General features: G+C 42.8%; 1 protein-coding gene across 1 annotated transcript in view; it reads left to right on the forward strand.

Moving 5' to 3' along the window:
- Positions 1-20,892, forward strand: part of LOC121002463 (beta-Ala-His dipeptidase-like) — a 42,577-nt gene extending 21,685 nt beyond the window's left edge. Inside the window, exons 5-11 of the mRNA XM_040433917.1 lie at positions 503-585; positions 2,593-2,790; positions 6,156-6,240; positions 12,074-12,234; positions 17,887-18,051; positions 18,340-18,481; positions 20,783-20,892. Of these exons, the coding sequence (XP_040289851.1) occupies positions 503-585; positions 2,593-2,790; positions 6,156-6,240; positions 12,074-12,234; positions 17,887-18,051; positions 18,340-18,481; positions 20,783-20,892 (944 nt within the window). The remainder of the gene's footprint in view (positions 1-502; positions 586-2,592; positions 2,791-6,155; positions 6,241-12,073; positions 12,235-17,886; positions 18,052-18,339; positions 18,482-20,782) is intronic.
- Positions 20,893-23,150: the final 2,258 nt, after the last annotated feature.

Here is a 23,150-nt window from a genome sequence, read left to right on the forward strand (position 1 = left end):
GTTACATCTAGAGATGAGCGAATTTCATGTTATGAAATTCGTTCACGCTTCGTTTGGTGGTAAAAGCAGAATTGCTTTATGGATTCCGTTACCACGGATCATAACCCAATTCTATGATGGAATGTAGAACAGAATGCCTTTAGAGGCATTCCGTTATTCATTCCATCATAATAGAAGTCTATGGGCTGCATAACGGATCCGTCCCGTTTCCGTTATGCAGGGGAGTCTTCTCCTGCATAACGGAAACGGGACAGATCCGTTATGCAGGCCATAGACTTCTATTATGACGGAATGAATAACGGAATGCCTCTAAAGGCATTCCGTCATAGAATTGCGTTATGGTCCGTGGTAACGAAATTCTGCTTTTACCACCAAACAAAGCGTGAACGAATTTCAAAATATGAAATTCGCTCATCTCTAGTTACATTCTATGCTTATACAAAGCATATTGCCAGTGACCTATTTTTTTTATTACATATGTGTATGTTCTCTTGTTTTAAAGGTAATCTGTATGGCAGAGGAACTTCTGATGACAAAGGACAAGTTCTGGCTTTGCTTCATGCTGTGGAATCTGTTAAGGAATTTGTATGTCATTTAGCTCCATTTACTGATTTCTTTTTTTTTAGATACTTGCAGCCAGAGAAATTAGGATGTACTGTAAGGATATTACAATTTAGAGAGCTTGGCCAGGGCAAATTAAGTAGGCAACTGCATTATCTACAGTGTCATTATACTTTCATTACCAAAATCCTTCCTACTGGAAGCAGTGGTGATCTTTAGGAAGATACCAGAAAGTTAGTAGGTGGTCTCTAAGCTGGTGATAAAGGTGCATTTACACCCCTCGAGAATTGAGCAAATTATCTGGAATGACCGTTCCCGACAATCTGGTCATGTAAATGTGCTGCTGATCACCAGATGAACTAGCAAAGTAGGCACCACCAGTCATGGCTTCTGGGCAGCAGAACGCGCTGTCCAAACAGCGATCTTCTGCTTATAAACCATGATTCTGTATAATGACGAGGGATTGCTATAGCTTGTAAATGCAGCGGTCTCCTTCACTGAACAAGCAGCTGACTGTCGGGAAGGAACAATTCCTTCCTGACAATTGGCCGCTCAGTTGGCCCATGTAAATCCATCTTAAGACCAAGGGCGGACTAGGAACTTAAAGCGGCACATGATATAAAACCCTTCTTTACTGGGGAGCTGGATACTGAATCTATTAATACATCAGTATGGATCGTAAAGTCTATCCCTTTTGCCTGTGTTTTTATATTGCATGTCTTATTTGAAGATACTGATAAAAAGTATTATTCCATTTTAAGACGTTCAAATGTCTTGATTTTCCCCCATCAATGATATGGGCTAGTGTATGTATTCCAGCCCTCCTCCTGATTAGAATAGATTCTATATCCAGCTCCCATGTAATGAAGGGTTTTATATAATTTGCGTATAACCACCTATTAATGCCATATCAGGAACAGTTTCCTTTAAAAACCAAACAAAAATGGGAGAATGATGTTGGCCCGATTAATGAGGATAAATGGAAGGATGTACTAGCACTAACACCTCAACTTGCCTTATTTGAAACTATTAATGAGATGGAATTTTTGTATTACGATTCAAAATCTATTTATGCTTTGTTCTCTTTGCTCCTTTTTTTTCTTTTTCTGTATTTATTGGGAATAATGTAAAAAAAAAATTATAAAAAAAACGATCTGACAATATTGCGGCACATTATACTGCCCCAGCAGAGCCAAATACCATAATGCATTACAAAATACAACCACAAAAACGAACCCTTTTTGGTGGCCTGCACCAGCTGACACGTTCTGTCCTGCTACTTTAGTTGCCTTAAGATGGCAATACAGTTGAATTCAGGAGTTAGGAGGGGAGCATCAGATCATTACTTAACCTGGCTGGCAGCCGTGAGGAGGGCTCAGGCGGTCACCTGAGCATCAGCCCACCGGGAAGTTTCCCTGTAAGGTCTATGGCCAGTCTGCCCTTGCCTAAGACCATTGGCTGTTCTTCTCTAGTGTTGTATAACTGCTGCTCAGGGGCGGGACAAAGCTCTGTGGTGCCCAAGGCTAGATTTCAGAATACTGACACAACTTCATCCCTGTTCAGCAAATCTAATAGACAGTCATTCAGCCCACAGCCCTGATTCCTCCAGTAATATGCACATTTGGCTTTGCACTATCCCAACATCCAATTTGTTGCACCAGGAAATAAAAAGGCAGAGCAAAATTATTTTTACAGCCATAGTTGATACCCTCTTCTTTAACGGAGCCCTGGACAGCTGCCTTCTCCTCAACTCAGCTTTTCTCCAGCTTGAAAGGAATGGCAGATAATGTCTGAAGAACCCCCCTCCCCCCCTCCGGGCCCAGCAATGCTTAGCACCAATACTATGTCAGTTACAGAATGCTCAGAAATGCTATACATTGTAGTAAAAACCAGATAATGCATACAAAAATGCTGATTATTTTACAAAGAAGATTAGCCACTCAGTAGTACATGGAATTTAGGATTCTTGAATGACTTAGGATGAATGAATGGTTGAATGTATACTACTACAGTATATACTTTATTTTTCAGGGTCTGCCGGTCAATGTGAAGCTGTTCATTGAAGGGATGGAGGAAGTAGGGTCAAATGGTCTTGAGCAACTTGTCAAAAAGAAAAAGGACACTTTTTTCTCTAATGTTGACTACATTGTGGTAACTGACACACCATGGCTAAGCACAAAACCAGGCATCACCTATGGAGCTCGAGGAAACTGCTACTTTTTCTTAGAGGTATATTATTCTATATATTCTATCAGTAATGAATATAAAGTATACACTGGGCTAAACACAGTGGCTCAGTGGTTGGGGGTCCTGAGTTTGAATCTGATCAAGGATAACATCTGCATGGGGTTTGTTTGTTCTCTCTATGGGTTTCCTCCAGGTACTCAGTTTTCCTCCCACACTCCAAAAAATATACAATTGGCTTTCCACAAAATTGACCATTATGTGCGTTGCGTGTTAGGGTTGGGAGTCTATATGGTAGCCACTGACTTCCCAAGGAGTCACCCTGGCCACACAACTATCCCTGCACTTTGGGTACCTGTGAGAAAAGTGAATTAGAAATGTTTCTCATTTTTCAGCAAAGTGTCAAATTTACTAGAGATGAATATCATGAATTCGACAAGTAGTAATCTGTGCGGACCTTATATTAGAGGACTAAGGGGGTAATTTATTATCCTGAAATACATCCAAATTAGGCGTATTTCAGCTGCAGATTGTGGCGCAACAGTTAGTTGTGCCGCTATCTGTGACTTTGCCCCGCTCACGCCAGGTCTAAATTGTGGGTGTTGTGTGGTCAGGGAAGGGGGCGGGCCATTTTCTACGCCTGTTTTAGGTGTAGAAAAAAGTCTAAATGTACGAAAGCTCGGAATCTGTCTTATAGTTAGACTGGTGCTGGATGTGCGGAAGAGGACCGCCAGCGCAAGGCCTTTATTAAGACCGGTGTCTAAAACGCCGGTCTTAATAAATGTGCCCCTAAATCTTTTCCCTGTTTCTCTGCTGGACCAGCACTTAAAGGGTACATCAACACGCAGCGGAACTGCGGCAGGATTTAATTTCAGATTTGCAGCTAGAAAATCTGCTGCACTTTATGTCATCCCCACCCACACAGCAAAAAAATATCCGCGTGTAAATTGACATGCAGGGCGGATTTTACATTTGCAATGCAATTCGAAAGTGCAAGATTTGTGACAAAATCTGCATGTAAAACATTGCGAATTTGCCATGGTATTTGTGGTGAAAAATGCAACTGACTGGGGAAGATTTATCAAACTGGTGTAAAAAAGAACTGGCTTAGTTGCCCATAGCAACCAAACAGATTCCACCTTTCATTTTTCACAGCTCTTTTGCTATGGGCAACTAATCCAGTTCTACTTTAAACCAGTTTAATAAATCTTCCCCATTGTTTCCATCTAATTTGGACATACCCAAGGCTCTGTTTATCCATAGTGACTTTTTCAGTGTAGTGAGTGGGGTTTTATGAATTTGCATTCACATAGTTTGTTTAAAACCATATACACAGGCTACTAGTAGAGTGTTTGTCCTGTTTTCTTTTTTTCCATTGTTTTTCCATTACCTTTTTTAAGGAAAACAGCAGCATTGATAACTGCATGCAAAAATTGTGACTAATTGTTACGGAAGTGGGTGTGGAACCAATTTGTTAACCAACAGATTTGACAGGGCTAATCCAAAGGGCATTATCTTGGCAGTCCCCTGTTATTCACCCTTTAACCCCTATACAAGGATCTGGACTTCGCAGCAGGGGAACCACCAGGCTGCTACCAACTAGAGTATTCTCTGTGTGGTTAACAGCTGACCAACAGGGGTCAGGCAGAACCATAGTCACAGACAGGCTGGGTTCAAGGCTGGCAGAGTACATACAATAGGGGAATGAGTCCAAGGTTAGGGCAGAAAAAATAGAATTAATATCAATAAACTGGCACAGATCTGGTCTGGCAGCCAAGGGTCAATACAGTAACAGGCACATGTCAGGTCAGGCAGCGAAGGGTCAACATGGGTAAACAGGCAGAGGCTGGTACACAAGCAGACACCAGAACTGAACACATTAGCAGGAACCTGGAATAAATGAGAAACCTATTGCTCAGGCACCCTCCCAATGGGGAAGGTGCCTGAAGTACCCCAGGTTAGCCAGCCATTGGGTGTGTTAGCCTTTAAGAGCCAGAGGGTGAACATTTCCTACAGGCAGGGGAGGAGAGCTCTTGCCAGCAAATAGGCCTCAGCCTGTTTGGAGGGAGTGAACCTGGGTGCCCGCCTGGAGCAGGAGGCAGGTCCAGCCCACCAGGTAAGTCTAACAGAGCAGCAGTTGCTTGCAGCCTCCGCTGTAACATTAATTGAACGCAATGAGAGCAAAAAGTGCCATACCATCACTTCCCCATATGTGCCCATAGACATGGACTGCAGTTGTTATGCAGCAAAAATAGTCTGTATGACAGCTCAGCCTTAGGCCCCTTTCACACGGGCGTTGCGGGAAAATGTGCGGGTGCGTTGCGGGAACACCCGCGATTTTTCTGCACGAGTGCAAAACATTGTAATGCGTTTTGCACTCACGTGAGAAAAATCCTGCTTGTTTGGTACCCAAACCCGAACTTCTTCACAGAAGTTCGGGCTTGGGATCGGTGTTCTGTGGATTGTATTATTTTCCCTTATAACATGGTTATAAGGGAAAATAATAGCATTCTGAATACAGAATGCATAGTAAAATAGCACTGGAGAAGTAAAAAAAAAAATAATAATAATTTAACTCACCTTAATCCACTTGCTCGCGTAGCCCGTCATCTCCTTGTGTCTCCTTTGTTGAAGGACCTGTGGTGAGCATTAATTATAGTTCAAGGACCTGTGATGACATCACTCTGGTCATCACATGGTACGTCACATGATCTTTTACCATGGTGAATCACCATGGTAAAAGATCATGTGACGTACCATGTGATGACCGGAGTGACGTCATCACAGGTCCTTGAACTATAATTAATGCTCACCACAGGTCCTTCAACAAAGGAGACACAAGGAGATGACGGGCTACGCGAGCAAGTGGATTAAGGTGAGTTAAATAATTTTTTATTTTTTTTTAACCCCTCCAGTGCTATTTTACTTTGCATTCTGTATTCAGAATGCTATTATTTTCCCTTATAACCATGTTATAAGGGAAAATAATAATGATCGGGTCTCCATCCCGATCGTCTCCTAGCAACCGTGCGTGAAAATCGCACCGCATCCGCACTTGCTTGCGGATGCTTGCGATTTTCACGCAACCCCATTCACTTCTATGGGGCCTGCGTTGCGTTAAAAACGCAGAATATAGAACATGCTGCGATTTTCACGCAACGCATAAGTGATGCGTGAAAATCACCGCTCATGTGAACAGCCCCATAGAAATGAATGGGTCGGTATTCAGTGCGGGTGCAATGCATTCACCTCCCGCATCGCATCCGCGCGGAATACTCGCTCGTGTGAAAGGGGCCTTAATGTTACATTCTAGAAGAGTTTCTGAAACCCCTATGTGGTATACCATAGCTTATATATAACTAGGTCTGTTCATTAGAATGTAATCTCCATTTGTCTTTATCATCATGCAGGTTGAAGGTGCAAGGCGGGATCTTCACTCTGGAGGTTTTGGAGGAACGGTTTATGAACCAATGAGTGATTTAATTTATTTACTAGGTAATATACAAAGCTTTTGCTTCAACAAAGACAACTAGCATCTCAGTCCTTAGCCTCCTTTGTGCAACATGACACATACATTGAGCCACCATAAAATTAAAACCACCTGTGTAATGTTAGGTAGGACCTCTTGTGCTGTGAAAACAGCTCTGACCATGAAGGCATGGACTCCAGAAGACCTCTGAAAGTGTCCAGTGGTATCTGGCACAGACATGCCAACAGTATAACAGTTCTTATTACCCTCCACTGATATTAGGACATGATTCAGGCAGAACAGAAACATCTCCTATCCAGTTCTAAGGAATAAATGTCAAACTATGGTGCAGGCAAAATAGGTTCAGTCCAATGGCATCAGCCCCTTGTCCCAGGTATTTAGGAAGACATAAGGAAGGAAGGACTTAGTGGAATACAGTCTCAAAATGCATAAAAGGCCCAATGAAAGATTTATTTATACACACAACTGAGTCAGATAAAAAAGCATAGAATCACACTCCAGATCCCCAGTGCATTTTGTAATTCCACGCAACCAGGGCCGGTGCAAGGATTTTTGCCGCCCTAGGCAAGATAAAAATTGCCGCCCCCCCCCCCTTATCAGATGATCTGCCCATATCATGTTCCACCCCTTTCTCAGCTTTTAAATTAAAAGAACTGCTATGTTTCCCTTAGGGTTAATCCAGCTTCTTGTAGCTGTCTCTTTTTGCCGAACGGAATTGCGGACCCATACATTTCTATGGCGCCGCAAAACGTGTGGCCCTGATCCGGAACTGCGGACCCGGATCCGCAATTCCGATCCTGAAAAAAATATTACATGTCCTATTCTTGTCCGCAATAGTACCGGCAATGTGCGGTCCGCAAAGTGCGGAACGCACATTGCCGCTGTCCGTGTTTTGTGGATCCGCAAAACACACACAGATGTGTGAATGGACCCTAAATGTGAGGTAAATTAGTCTCCAATGTAGTATTAATACCTAAACAATTACATAATAAACATATTGCATTGTCTACTTACCACCAGGACAATAAGATGATCTGCTCTCTGGCTGCAGTCTGGCTCTGGGGACTCCCTTGTCACTCTCTCCCCCCTCCCCCCTCCCCCCTTGTCACTCTCTCCCCCCCCCTCCCTTGTCACTCTCATTATTTCCCCCCCCCTCCCCCTTGTCACTCATTATTTCCCCCCCCTCCCCCCTTGTCACTCATTATTCCCCCCCCTTGTCACTCATTATTCCCCCCCTCCCCCCTTGTCACTCATTATTTCCCCCCCCTCCCCCCTTGTCACTCATTATTTCCCCCCCCTTGTCACTCATTATTCCCCCCCTCCCCCCTTGTCACTCATTATTTCCCCCCTCCCCCCTTGTCACTCATTATTTCCCCCCCCCCTGTCACTCATTATTTCCACCCCCTCCCCCCTTGTCACTCATTATTTCCACCCCCCTCCCCCCTTGTCACTCATTATCCCCCCTCCCCCCTTGTCACTCATTATTTCCCCCCCTCCCCCTCATTATTCCCCCCCCTTGTCACTCATTATTCCCCCCCTTGTCACTCATTATCCCCCCCTTGTCACTCATTATCCCCCCCCTTGTCACTCATTATTCCCCCCCCCTTGTCACTCATTATTCCCCCCCCCTTATCACTCATTATCCCCCCCCTTATCACTCATTATCCCCCCCCCTTATCACTCATTATTCTCCCCCCCCTTATCACTCATTATTCTCCCCCCCTTGTCACTCATTATTCCCCCCCCTTATCACTCATTATCCCCCCCCCCCTTATCACTCATTATTCCCCCCCCTTATCACTCATTATTCCCCCCCCTTATCACTCATTATTCTCCCCCCCCTTATCACTCATTATTCTCCCCCCCTTGTCACTCATTATTCCCCCCCCTTATCACTCATTATTCCCCCCCCCCTTATCACTCATTATTCCCCCCCCTTATCACTCATTATTCCCCCCCCTTGTCACTCATTATTCCCCCCCCCTTGTCACTCATTATTCCCCCCCCCTTATCACTCATTATCCCCCCCCCTTATCACTCATTATCCCCCCCCCTTATCACTCATTATTCCCCCCCCCCTTATCACTCATTATTCTCCCCCCCTTGTCACTCATTATTCCCCCCCCTTATCACTCATTATCCCCCCCCCCCTTATCACTCATTATTCCCCCCCCTTATCACTCATTATTCCCCCCCCTTATCACTCATTATTCTCCCCCCCTTGTCATTTATTATTCCCCCTCCCCCCCTTGTCACTCTCTTTTCCCCCTCCTCTAGAGTAGCGTGGCCGAGCTCTGTTCAGTCCGTGGTACAGGAGCATTTGTTTCCTGTACCCGGCCGGACCGACAGGAAGTGCACACTAAGTGAGCACTTCCTGTCAGTCCGGCCGGGTACAGGAAACAAAAGCTCCTGTACCGCAGACCGAACAGAGCTCGGCCACGCTACATTAACAGCGCAGAGCAGACACAGCAGGCAGGATTCTTTAGAGCGGCAAGCGCTCAGCCTCAGCCGCTCAGGCGGCGCCGCATGAGGGGCGCCGCCGGCCGCCCGAAACTTATATAAGCAATTTTTTTTTTTTTTTTTTACCGCAACGGGCGCCGGGCGCCCCCTGCTGCATGGCGCCCTAGGCGACTGCCTAAGTCGCCTTACTGGTGGCGCCGGCCCTGCACGCAACTCAAGTTTGACCCAGGTTATGGCTTCTTCTGGTGCCAGAATAAGCTGGAAACTTGGTGAACTTGTGCAGAGTCATAACATGCAGTGTGGACTTTATATAGGATCCTATGCACTTTTATCTGACTCATTTGTGAGTGTGTACATGTGCAAGTGATGCACTCTGCTGACCACATGATGTAAAAGAAAACATAAGACTTCAAATCAGGCCATCATCTTCCATTGCTCAATGACCTTGTTCTGATGGTCACATTCCCATTGTAGGTGCTTTCAGTAGTGGACAGGATACACCAAAGGCCCTCTGACTGCTCTGTGGCTATGCAGCCAGCTGCGATTCACTGTGTATCGACACCTTTTTTTTTAATGAAGCAAGTATTAAAGTTGGTTGGCCCACAAACAACAACAACTATTATCTATTTACAAGATAGGTGATAAATGTATGATTGTGGGGACCCCCCACAATCATGAGAATGGGGGTCCCTTGTGCAAATGAAGTGGTAGTGTGCATGAAGGACCACGGCTGGAGTAGGCCAAGCACTGTACTCAACATGATAGGCAAAAAAATGTTGTTCATGGGCCAACCACTTTACGTTTATTTTGTGCTACAGTAGCTCTTTTGTGGTACAGGGTCTGATGGGGTAGCCTTTGCTCCCCACACATCAATGACTCTTGGGCGCCCATGATTCTGTCACTAGTTCACAGGTTGTCCTTTCTGGATCCCTTTTGACAGGTACTGGTGACCACTGCAACTGTCATTGAAGAGATCCTCTGACCGGTTCTCTAGCTATCACAATTGGCTCTTCTTCTCCAAATTGTTCAGATCCTTAAAGGGAACTTGTCACCAGTTTTATGGTGTCCTAACTAAGGGCAACATAAATAAGTGATTGATTCTCTTTGCACAATGCTGGGTCACTTTCTTTAATTGACCCAGTCAATCTGCCAACATCTTGTATTGAAATCTCCAGCTGATAATGATGAGTCATGAATATTCATGAGCTCCTGACTCTCCCCACCCACCTGCTGCTGAATGACAGTTTGTTTCCATACGAACCAGCAGCAGGTGGGCAGGGGAGTGGCTATAGCTCTGAATTAAATAAACGCTGGACTCACTGACACCACGCTGGACTCCAATCAGCTCATTAGCATGCAACATGTGGCATCTTTGTGTGTATATCTGTCACACCAGTAAGTGAATACATCTAAGTCACGTTTTAGTAGTTAATGATTGTATATAATTAGTTAGATTATAATCAAATATCCACATGACAGGTTCCCTTTAAGCTTGCTCAATTTTCTCAATTCCAACACATCAGCTTGAAGAACTAGCAGTTGACTTGCTGCCTAATATATTCCACTCCTGACAAATGCCACTGAAAACCTGTCAGTGATGTTAAAGAGTTTGTACAGAACTAGATAAACATGGCTGCTTTCTTTCATAAACAACCACACCAGTATAAGGCTTGTATCTGCTATTGCAACACAGCTCCGTTGAGGTGAATGGGGCTTAGAAGTAATACCATGCAGGACAGGTGTGGCACAGTTTTTGGAACAACATAGCTATGTTTGTTTAATTCTGTAAAGCATTTATATATTTATATGTTTGTATATATATTGTAAAATTAGTATAGATGCTGTTTTTTAACCACATTAATATTTTAGAAGCTGTGATACCACTTAAAGGGCATCTTTCTACAGATTTGGATGTGCACCTGGCAGCTGAAGGCATCTGTGTTGATCCCATGTTAATATGTGCCCGCATTGCTAAGAAAAATGATGTGTTGATATATGCAAATGAGTCTCTAGAGTCTCAGCTCTCTCTTTCACTGTAGCATTCTCACTACTTTGATCGACAAAACCAGATGTGATGATGTTTTCACTGCCAGGCCCTGTCAATCAATGTGCAGAGAGCACAGCAGTTGCAGAGAGAGCAGAGACTCTAGGTGTAACAGCAATGCCCCCCATTGATCCTAGAGGTTCATTTGCATATATTAAACATCATTTTTCTCAGCAATGCAGGCACATATGGACATGGGACCAACACAGATGCCTTCAGCTGCCAAGTGCATACGTAACAGGCAGTGGCATACATGGAGAAGTAAGGGCCCCATATCAAGGATCAAACCAGACCCCCCACAAAGGTCAGAAGGGTTTCTACCTAAACACTTTTCAATGACCCTTAAACCATTTTTCCACTGCCTCATTTGCGAAAAGTTGTTTCTTTAGAGGGTAGAGTCCTAACCAAGTTTTTACCAACCGTAGAAGAGGGGATGATCCAAACTGGGCCCCCTTTTGCCCTGGGCCCCATAGCAGTCGCATGGTCTGCCGCTATGGTAGTTACGCCCCTGGTAACAGGTCAGCCAGTTTCAAAGGTACAAATCTACTGACAGATGCCCTTTAAAGGGGTTGTTTCACATGCTCATTTCAGTCGTCGGTGCACGGCTCCCGGGACACTTCCCGAGCTGTAGTGGGGGCGGTGCCTCTGCTTTGAGTGATGCAGCAGGCAAGCGGTGCTTGGATATGCCTGTACGTGCAAACTCCGGAGGCTGCTAGTGTATCAGAATCAATAGCAGTCTAAGTGGAGCAGACCCTGTACAGATCGTGACAACCAATGATAAGAGGTTGCTGCGAACTGTTTCTTACATGAATGTGGACATTGAAAGGATGCCGGGAAAGGGAGCTAATGCGCATGAGCGCTGCCCCATGCGCGCGCTTGCTCTCTCCATCAATTCCCGGCCACCAGAAAGGCAGGCTTTTTTTCTTTCTGAGCACAATCGCGGCCACCACTGCTGCATTGCAGCGGTGGCCGTAACCCCTAGAGACGAGCAGTCTACAAAGAGGAAGAAGAAAGAAGATAGTGGGGACAAGAGGCATTACTGCTAATGAAACTACATTAGTAAGTTACTTTACTCAGTGGTATAAAGATAATAAATATAACTTGATAAGGTGAGATAACCCCTTTAAGTCCCAAAAATCATTTGGAGGGTATTGCATGAAAAAAAATCACTTACTCCACGCATGCAATTTACAGAGCCAAGTAATATTGTTTATACTTGATCTCTGTGGTTTGTTATAATCTGATGGGATAAAATGCCCTTTTTGGCACAAAACATAGGGCTTTTTTATCCATATGTATAGAATTATTTGATTATGAAATCCATCCTTTTCTAGGTACGCTTGCGGATGTGGAAGGCAAAATTCTGATTCCAGGCATTTATGATGATGTTTTGCCTGTTACTGAAGAAGAAAAAGAATTATACAAAGATCTTGTATTCGACTTGAAAGATCTGAAGAGGGACACAGGAGTCGAGACATTTTTACATAGCACAAAGGTAAGAAGCATCTCTAGATGTTAATTACTATACAGTTTGTCAAGATTAAAGAACAATTACTATACAATTAGGGAACAAATAGCAAAGTGCAGTAACAATATGTGGCATAAAAAAATTATTATATTATATAAAAAAGACTAATTACTATGGTGAAAATTGCAGGAATAACAATATCTTTTTTTTTAAAGGGGTTCATTATTTCATTTGAAAATTGGGTTAGAATGACTTAAAAAACAAAACAAATGATCACTGACTGATTAACTCACCTCACTGATCCCCCACTGCCTCTGTCCAACTGCTGTTCTGGTCCTCACTCCTCTCCACTACCTAGCCTCTGGCTTGACATGCAGAAAATGGCTTGGACTGCCTGCCCAGCCGATCACTGGACACATCATTGACGTGCCTCAGTGTCAGTATTTTTAAGTCAAATGCAGCAGTGGCATATAAACAGAAAATACGAAGTATAACAGAAAGATGTGTACTTCTTCCATATTTAGGTTCCACTCCTAGCTGTCAAACACTGATACAAACTACTAAAAGTACAGATGTTTCCTCCCTTAAAGGGAGTATCCTATGACTTATGTGAAAAAGAACATCGGAAATCATATGGCACATGACAACCTCTTTCTATCAAACTTAGAACCAGCCCTGTACCTCACATGGATCCAGAGATCTGCCCATTTATTGCTGCAATTGCTCTGCTAGATTTATTCCAGGATGGTAGCTCAGGGGGTGTGCACTTTATCAGGGTGTGTGTCCTTTCTGCTGCAGCTGGTGGCAGTTGAATGATGGAACTGAGCATGTATGTCAACCCCAGTGAGCTGGACAGAGAATTTAGAAAGAGGCCAAACAGAAGGTGAAGCCATACAGATAGTTATCAATGAATAACTCCCTGGCTATACTACATTTTTAATTACATGCGATTTCAAAGTATTCAGATGCAGGTGGTGGTTTGAAAAATGTAGAATATTTTTCATGGGACCAACCATTTAAATTTTCCGATAAAGGGGTCTTTTCCATCAGAAAGGAGTATTTTCTGAACTTAGTATTAATGGACAACATTTTGGTTTTAGAATTTGTGGCTTTAATTTCATTTCGGCAGTACTATGCCATTGAACATAGCAACATATTGTCCTTCTACAGCCGTCAGCACAGATGATCAGACCTCCTATATCCTTCCTTTTGTTTCTGTGGAAATACTCTCATTGTTGCCCTGATCCATCCTTGTCTTGATTGCTGTAACTCATTATTAATTGATCTTCTCCTGACTAAATTTCTACCCTGCTTCCAATCTATCCTGAATGCAGCAGCCAGGCTCATCTATCTGTCTAACCGATACTTCCGATGCCTCCGCCCTGTGCCAGTAATTGCACTGGTTGCCCATACAGTATAGAATCCAATTTAAACATCTCACTCTCATCCACAAAGTTCTCCACAATGCATCTCCTCACTAATCTTTGTCTGCCATCCTACCCATGCTCTCCATTCTGCCAATGATTTAACATAATCAGAACTTCTCACACCCATCTCCAAAACTTCTCTCAAGCTGCACCAGTTCTCTGGAATGGGCTACCCCAAGTAATTAACTAGATGGTGTAGTTTCTAAAGAAACCACAGGATGTTGGCTTGAAATCTGATTGGTTGTGTGTGGCTCCACCCACTTTTTAAAATTTGAACCTAAGTCACCCAATGACTGACTGTGCCAAATTTGAGGACCCTGCCATAAACAGTCAAAGAGCGGCAGTAATTAAAATTTTCCCATATAAAACGAATAGCTGAAATGTGATTGTTAAAGGCTCCCCCCACTTTTTCTAAATTCTAACCACACTCACCCAGTGACCCATGGTGCCAGTTTGGGGACTCTGGCATTCATATTGTAAGAATAACTGCTTTTTACATTTTTTCATTGAAGCCAAGAGGGAAAATCTGATTGTTTTTTGTGTGGCTCCGCCCACTTTTTAAATTTGAATTCCCAACTCCCAGTAACCGAATGTACCAAGTTTGAAGACCCTACCATTAACAGTGTAAGAATGTTAGCAATTTAAGTATTCCCATTGAATAGCACTAGGTAATATTTGATTGGCTGTTTTAAGCTCTGCCCAGTTTTCCAAATTTTAAGCCCAGTCACCCAGTCATGGTCTGTGCCAAGATTTAAAACTGTGAGAATGGCAGTATTTGAAAGTTTTACATTGAAGTCAATAGATGAAATCTGATTGCCTTTTTTAGGCTCCACCTACCTTTCTTAAATTTTGACCGCAGTCACCCAGTGAGCAATTGTGCTAAGTTTGGGACACTTGGCATTTAAACTGTGATAATAGCAGCAGTTTATCTGCTTTTCATTAAGGTCAAAGGCTGAAATCTGATTGGCTGTTGTTGCCCCGCCCCTTTTTTCCTAATTGTGAACCACAGTCACCCAGTGTCTAACACTTTAAGGTTTGAGAATTATGGCATTTAGGCCTCATGCACACACGACCGTTGTTGTGTTCCGTTCCGCAAAATGGGGTTCCGTTGTTCCGTGATCCGTTTCCGTTTTTTGTTTCCGTGTGTCTTCCTTTATTTTTGGAGGATCACCAGACATGAAGGAAAGTAAAAAAGAATCTAAGACAGGTTTGCCATAGGAAACAAACGGACGCGGACGCGCAGACGCGGATGACAATCTTGTGTGCCTCCGTGTTTTTTAGCGGTCCCATTGACTTGAATGGGTCCGCGAACCGTTTTCCGCGAAAATAATAGGACAGGTTATATTTTTTTGACGGACTGGAACCACGGATCACGGACGCGGATGACAAACGGTGCATTAGCCGAGTTTTCAACTGATCCACCTAAAGGGTTAACGACGTTTGTAAAATCAGTTTTGAATACCTTGAGGGGTGTCGTTTCTTAGATGGGGTCACTTTTAGGGAGTTTCTACTCTAGGGGTGCATCAGGGGGGCTTCAAATGGGACATGGTGTAAATAATCCAGTCCAGCAAAATCTGCCTTCCAAAAACCATATGGCGCACCTTTCCCTCTACGCCCTACTGTGTGGCCGTACAGTAGTGTACGACCACATATGGGGTGTTTCTGTAAACGGCAGAGTCAGGGCAATAAAGATACAGTCTTGTTTGGCTGTTAACCCTTGCTTTGTTAGTGGAAAAAATGGGTTTAAATGGAAAATTTGGCAAAAAAATGAAATTCTCAAATTTCATCCCCATTTGCCAATAACTCTTGTGCAACACCTAACGGGTTAACGGTGTTTGTAAAATCAGTTTTGAATATCTTGAGGGGTGTAGTTTCTTAGATGGGGGTCACTTTTAGGGAGTTTCTACTCTAGGGGTGCATCAAGGGGGCTTCAAATGGGACATGGTGTAAATAATCCAGTACAGCAAAATCTGCCTTCCAAAAACCATATGGCGCACCTTTCCCTCTACACCCTACTGTGTGGCCGTACAGTAGTGTACGACCACATATGGGGTGTTTCTGTAAACGGCAGAGTCAGGGCAATAAAGATACAGTCTTGTTTGACTATTAACCCTTGCTTTGTTAGTGGCAAAAATGGGTTACAATTGAAAATTTGGCAAAAAAATGAAATTCTCAAATTTCATCCCCATTTGTCAATAACTCTTGTGCAACACCTAAAGGGTTAACAAAGTTTGTAAAATCAGTTTTGAATACCTTGAGGGGTGTAGTTTCTAGAATTGTGTCATTTTTGGGTGGTTCTCTATTATGTAAGCCTCGCAAAGTGACTTCAGACCTGAACTGGTCCCAAAAAATTGGGTTTTTGAAAATTTCTGAAAAATTTCAAGATTTGCTTCTAAACTTCTAAGTCTTGTGACATCCCCAAAAAAAAAAATATCATTCCCAAAATGATCCAAACATGAAGTAGACATATGGGGAATGTAAAGTAATAATTATTTTTGGAGGTATTACTATGTATTATAGAAGTAGAGAAATTGAAACTTGGAAATTTGCCATTTTTTATTTTTTTTTGCTAAATTTGGTATTTTTTTTATAAATAAAAATTTATTTTTTTTACTTCATTTTACCAGTGTCATGAAGTACAATATGTGACGAAAAAACTATCTCAGAATGGCTTGGATAAGTCAAAGCGTTTTAAAGTTATCACCACTTAAAGTAACACTGGTCAGATTTGCAAAAAATGGCCTGATCCTTAAGGTGAAATAAGGCTGTGTCCCAAAGGGGTTAAGTGAGACTGTCTGCTGAGCTACAAGTCCAAAAAAAGGAAATTATATAAAAAAAAACATCCATTTTTTATAATAACAAAATACATAGCATATTCATAAATAGGTTGTTAATATGCCGTAAAAAAAAGTGTTGATGGAAGTGTTCCTCAACATATCCCGAGATGTACCGTCATGCAGACCCCCATATTAAAAGTATAGGGTAATGTTTATCAAAACTAGGAAAAAGGGTTCTCCATAGCAACCAATCAGATTCCATATTTTATTTTTCAGAGCTCCTTTGGAAAATGAAAGGTAGAATCTGATTGTTTACTGTGAGCAACGACAGTTTTCCATTGCTCCAGTTTTGATACATCTCCCCCAAAGTTGTTTTTTTTACTGAGTGGTGCAAGATTGTATTGATTTTGAAAAGTATTTATCACCTATCCGCAGGATAGTACTGATGTAGACAACACTGCATCAGTCCCATAGAAGTGAATGAGGCAGTGGACTGGAAGTCACAATGAATAGCCAAAAGTGATGTGAGCAGATCACGTGATCGCTAGGCGGCCGAAAACCGGAAGTGACTCAGGGATTGCCTGACCCAACCAAAGGGATGTGTATGTGGCATCATCATTGATCAACAGTAAGGGCCTATCTGATGGTAGAGAGCATCATACAGCAGGGCTTTATGGCCATTACATCATGCGATCAATGCATATGTATATGGAACGTATGATGCCAAAAATGATGGATAGCAGCATGCCAGTGACGAAAGTGACCTAGTTTATATATAGTGGGTGTACCTTGGCCACAATTGACCAACTCATCTGAAGGGTTAAATATTTGTGCTTGTTATTGGCACAGAATCCCTACGGCTATGGCGCCTGCTGCACTTGCGAGCGGGCACTATTTTTAAAGGCTGGACTTCAGCCGTACATGTATGGTGGAAGCTATAAAAATAAAAAAAATAGCTTAATAGAGGAAGGCTGACTTGCCAGTGATGTAGTCCACCTTACCGGTATCTATTATTGGAATCATTTCCTTCCCTGAACTAAGTTTCCCTTTGGGTCTACATTTGTTCTATACAGTATACTCAGTGGACTGGCATGTGCACTACTGTTCTATTCAAAAAGTGGACTTGAGGACCCTCCATTCTCAAGATCCATGGTGGTCCCAGTGGTTGAACCATTTTATCGATCTGACAATTATCACCTATTCTGTGGAGGAGTCTCAGCTCAGTTTGTATTGTATTTCAGGTCCCTTGATATGCAGTAATATGGAAATATTCTGTTAGATAAAGGTTAGCAATGGCAGATTTATATTAATTGCATTGAGGTCTGACCCTAATACTTTAATAAAACTGTTTATTTCACAAGTAGAAATCACTGTATCACTGTACATGATAATATAAGAATGGGTACTCTACAAGTAAACAAGCCGCATGCATTACATGGATACAAAAAAAAACTATTTTTATCTTTTCTACACAGGAAGAGTTACTCATGTACAGATGGCGATTTCCTTCTTTGTCAATCCATGGCATTGAAGGAGCTTTTTCTGGTTCTGGAACTAAAACAGTTATACCTGCGAAGGTCATAGGAAAGTTTTCAATTCGTCAAGTTCCTAAAATGAATCCATCTGTTGTAGAGAAGCAGGTATATTTATAATTGCTTATGATGTATTAGACTGCATTCATTTATTATAGTATTTTATTATTTATTACATTTATATTCATGGAAACGTTATCACGAATCGACAGATGATGGAGAGTTAACTGGTTATGTATATATATATATATATATATATATAATTTAAGAAGGATTACATAGAAAGTTACATAATATACTGTGTTCTTTACACGTAGGACACTTCTACATTGATTTCAGACTTCTAATTCCATTACAAGTTTTCATTCACAATGCAATATTTTACAATTTTACTAGGTATCTGACTACCTGGAAAATAAATTTGAAGAACGGAAGAGCCCGAACAAAATTAAAGTATCCATGGTCATAGGTGCACAACCGTGGTTAGCAAATATGGGTGAACCCCAATTCCTGGCTGCTCGGAAAGCAGTCAAAAGAGGTAATAAAGAAAACATCTGTTTAGAGCATTCAGGATGTGAAGCAGCATTTCATATTACCACATAAAATATTGTGACATAAGGATGATTTAGAAATAGTAAAGTGACTTATGCCTTAACAATATAGACTGCTTGTCTAAAACTGTTGGTCCAGTATAGCCAATATGGTAATGGTTGCAAAAAAAACAACAAAAACACATATATATATATATATATATATCACAACATGGAATGGTACATGCATTGCATGGGCTTTATTTTGTAGATATCATCTATTATCCTGATTCTTTTTTACATTTATTAAGACCCCTAGACCAGAGGAGGAGCAGATTAGTATAGATTATAGGAGACAGTTAAACCTCCACAGTCCGTATATAAATGTGTATATATACACTCATTGGCAAAAAAATAATAATAAAAATAGCGCACCAAGAATAAGTTGTTAGAATCCAATGAAACTTTACAGGTGTCAATGTAATGATGATATGTACATGTTTATAATATTAGAGCAAGTGTATACGTTTATTGGGGAAAACTGTACAATTGAAAGGAGGCTCCAATACCTTGTTGGCCGCCACTAGCCTGGAGACAAGATGAGATATAGTTGGGAAAGGAGGCAGTTTCCTTATGGTATCCAGTGGCACATTTGCCCACAGATGTTGAAGCTGGGCCTGTAGATCCTGCACACTCATAGGTTACTGAAACTGATGTCGCAACTGGTCCCATAAATGCTCGATTGGTGATAACTAGCTACTGGAAAGGCCAAAAAAAGTGCTGCAATCTGGTGGACACATTTCCCTTGCTGTGTGTGGGGGCGATCATTATCCTGATGAACAATGCCAGTTGGAAGACCTGCCATGAGAGGCAACACATGTAATCGCAAGATGTCCTGCACATGTCGCTGAACTGTTAGTGTCCCTCGTATCACTACTAGGGGTAACTGTCATATGCGATAGCTCCCCATATCATCACACTAAAAGTTTGGGCAGTGTGATACTCTACAGAAGAGGCAGAATTGAAGCACTAACTATGAGGACCCCATGCTCACACCTAACCGTTGTCAGAACCTGGATTTGTCACTAAAGGCAATATGATTCCAATCCTTAGCAGTCCAGGTTTCTCATTCATGACATCACTGCAAACGAAGGTGACGGTGTCTGGCTGTCAATGGCAGGATATGTAATGGGCACCTTGACAACAAATTTCCTTCTGCTAAGCACCTTGGAATGGTATGAACAAAGACAGGGGTGTGTAATGAAAGCGCTACCTGTGTCTGGATGGTGCATAATTAAACTGTTGGAGGTGTTTGTGCTTGTCGGTGGATCAAACGATCCTCTCTGGTGGTCTGTCTGGGCAGTCTGGAGATTCGTGTTTGCCCCGAAAATAAGCCCTACCCCAATAATAAGCCCTAACACTATTTTGCAGGGTTTTTGGAGTAGGCTTAAAATATAACAGGGGCCAGCGCGCTGTACCGAAGGGTTAGTTTTGAAGAGTTAGGGAGGCAATGCAGGCTAACGGCATTCTTTTCCAGAAACCCCCTTTAAGGGTGGTTTAACAACCACAACTTAATGATGAATTGATTTGTTCACTATCATTGTTATTTATTTATTCACTGTATAGTACAGGCCGAAATTAGGGCTGCAAGCCTGCGCAGGCCCTAAGGGGTTGGAGTAAGGGTTCATCGGGGGTGGATCAATGTCAACCGGTTTCGTTCACTTTGTTGGTAGATATCATGGGACTCCTAGAGCGGTTTTGTAGGTCGGCGGAGGAGGTCCGGCTGTTTAAGATGGCTTTTTCACTCGCTTTTTTTGGGGCATTGAGGATTGGGGAGTTGGTTAGTCCGAGTAAGAGTCGGGCCGGGGGCCTTTGCGGAAAAGATGTGGTGTTATTTGATGATAGGTTGGAATTTTGCATCAGTAGGTCAAAAACGGACCAACTGGGGCCAGGTTGTCGGGTGGTGTTGTACCAGATGACAGGGTCGAAAGCGTGCCCGGTTCGATGCCTTAGGGAATTTTGTGGAGGGAGAGAGTTTGGGGGGGGGTTGGCCCGTTGTTGGTTCATGAGGATGGGTCGTTTCTTCCTCGTTTCCAGTTTATAGCTGTTATGAGAGCCTGCTTGAAGGGGTTGGATCGGGACCCCTTGTTATATGGGGTCATTCTTTTCGGATAGGCACGGCCACGGAAGCGGCTAGGAGGGGGTTGGGGGAGGAAGTTATTCGGTGCATTGGCCATTGGGAGCCTATTCGGTTCTGGTCATATGTTAGACTCAGGGATTGATGTGTGTTATTTTTGTGTTCCCTACAGGTGTTTCACAGTGTCTGGTGTGGATTATGGGGCACTCTTACGTGTTCTGGGGAGCATTACGAACAGACCCGATGGAAGGCAGTTGGGTTTTTCGAGAGAGGTGGTGTTGATCTGATGGTTTTGGAGGAGAGGCATGCTGTGTTGTCGGGTTCTTACTGAGTTTCACAGGTTTGCACGGTTAAATATGCCTCCCAGAGTTTTGGTGTTGCAGGTAGGGGGAAACAATTTGGGGGCCTTTTGGGAGCTTGTGAAGGACATCAAGTTTGACTTGCTGCGGTTGTGGGCGCAGTATCCGCAGCTGGTGACGGTTTGGTCAGAGATGGTGCCGAGTAAGTACTGGAGGGACGCGAGGTCTGTGGAACGCCTGAATAAAGCAAGGATAAAGGTGAACAAGGCTGTGGGTAGGTTTGTAGCGAGGAACAGTGGAATTGCTGTTCGGCAGAAGGAGCTGGAGTCAGGTAAGGGGGCATTTTTGAGAAGTGATGGGGTACACCTGAATGCTGTAGGTATTGATCTCTGGTGTTCTGGTTTGCAGGACGGAATTGAATTGGCGTTACGGTGTGGCAGGACGCAAGGAGGTGAAGTGTTTACCTTCTTGTGTCATGGGCGGTGGTGGGTCCTTGGAGTTGGTGGTTATGGTGGCTCTGGCGTGGGGGGGAGGGAGCCAAAGGGGGCTCTGAACTCCCCAGGTATTGGTTTTGGGGTGTGATATAGCGGCCCACGTTTGTTGCCATTGGTTACCGGTTTCTGCCTCTGAGCTGGCATTTATCGGCTAGAGGTAAGTAACTGAGGGCGGGGCAGTTATATGTCATTCTACGGGGCACCAAGGACCCTCCCCGTGCTGTCATTTCTCTAGGTTCTTGGGGCGGGGGCCTTCAAGTGGGAGTTATATTTATGGTATTTATGTTATTAATAAAAAGGTTGCTGTGGCCAATAAATCCACTTGCTGAGTCTGTCATTATTGAGTTGGGAAGGGGAAGGTTAAGGGGTGAGGGACTCGACAATACACCTGTTATGTTATTCACACATTGAATCATGCTATATGAGATTTTATATTGTTGATACAATTATGTTTTTATGTACATATACTTTAGTTTGTAATCAGTGTCTTTCTAATGTATGCTTTATCACATGTTTATTGGCATTTTAATTTATTGGCGATGGTTCAATTATTCTAATTGGGTTTTACCTTGCCCTTATTGATCTCCTAATATGTCATTTTTACTAGCACTATACCCGCCAATATGTTTCCACCTGGAATTGAGTGCAACCTGTTGATGCGCTGTGGAATTGCATCGCGCTGTGCTCAGTTTACTATCCCCATAGCAACAAAGGCCATACGTGCCTCCGTGTGATTCCGGTCACGTGCACAGCTTCGGACACAGTTCTTGCGCGTCATTTTCGTGCTTGGTCACCTGACATGCCGTCCACGTCACAGGTGTGTTTGGGGAGGTGCTGTTGAGCTACGTGGCATTGCTTTTTCTACATCATCACAGGTGTGTGCTCTTTATTTCCAGGTGTGAACTATTTTGAGGCCTATTTATTATCCCACTTTTTTAGTTTTATTAACTCCTGACGAAGCTGTATAGCGAAACGCACGTCAAGGGTTTCTGCCATACGGGGCATAACTGGGACCGTCGCCAATATGGGTATCTATATAATTTATTGAATTGATACTGCTGGTATATTCTGTATTGTGATTTTTGTCCACGCATTCAGCTATTTCTGTGGGGACATCCTGCTGATACAGCGCAATAGTATTAAAGGTGACTCACCCCTTTGCATTTAAGGATCTACTTATTTAATATATATGGATATATTACTATAGCGCTGCATTTTTTCAGTGACCCCCACAGAGTGTCCATATGATATATTTGGGATATATTTGATTAATATAATATTGAGTGGTTACACGGATATACCTTTTGAAATCTGTTTATCTTTATTGGCTACCCTATTGTCCTAGTCCCATTAGCCCTGTTTGGGCTTCATCTCTGTAGCATTTACCTGGGGCTTTTGCCCTATTTGTTATACGGTGTAATTATTTATGAGATTTAATACATTTTATATTTTATTGATATATATTTTTTCTTTGTAATTTTTCTTGGGGTTATTGTTTTTTTTTAACGGCATTCTTTTCCAGAAAACCCCTTTAAGGGTGGTTTAACAAACACAACTTAAACAAAAGCCACTGCAGTATTTTTTATGCCATTTTTGAGCCAAAGCCAGAAGTGGATCCAGTAGGCAGGAGAAGTCCTTCCTTTACAGTTCCTACTCCTTTTGAATCCATATCTGCCTTTGTCTAAAGCTGCATGGAAAGCCACCATAAGTTCTTAAAAAACAAAACATTGACATTTGTTATTGACTG

This window comes from Bufo bufo, chromosome 5, assembly GCF_905171765.1.
Source record: "Bufo bufo chromosome 5, aBufBuf1.1, whole genome shotgun sequence".
NCBI classification, from domain to species: Eukaryota; Metazoa; Chordata; class Amphibia; order Anura; family Bufonidae; genus Bufo; species Bufo bufo.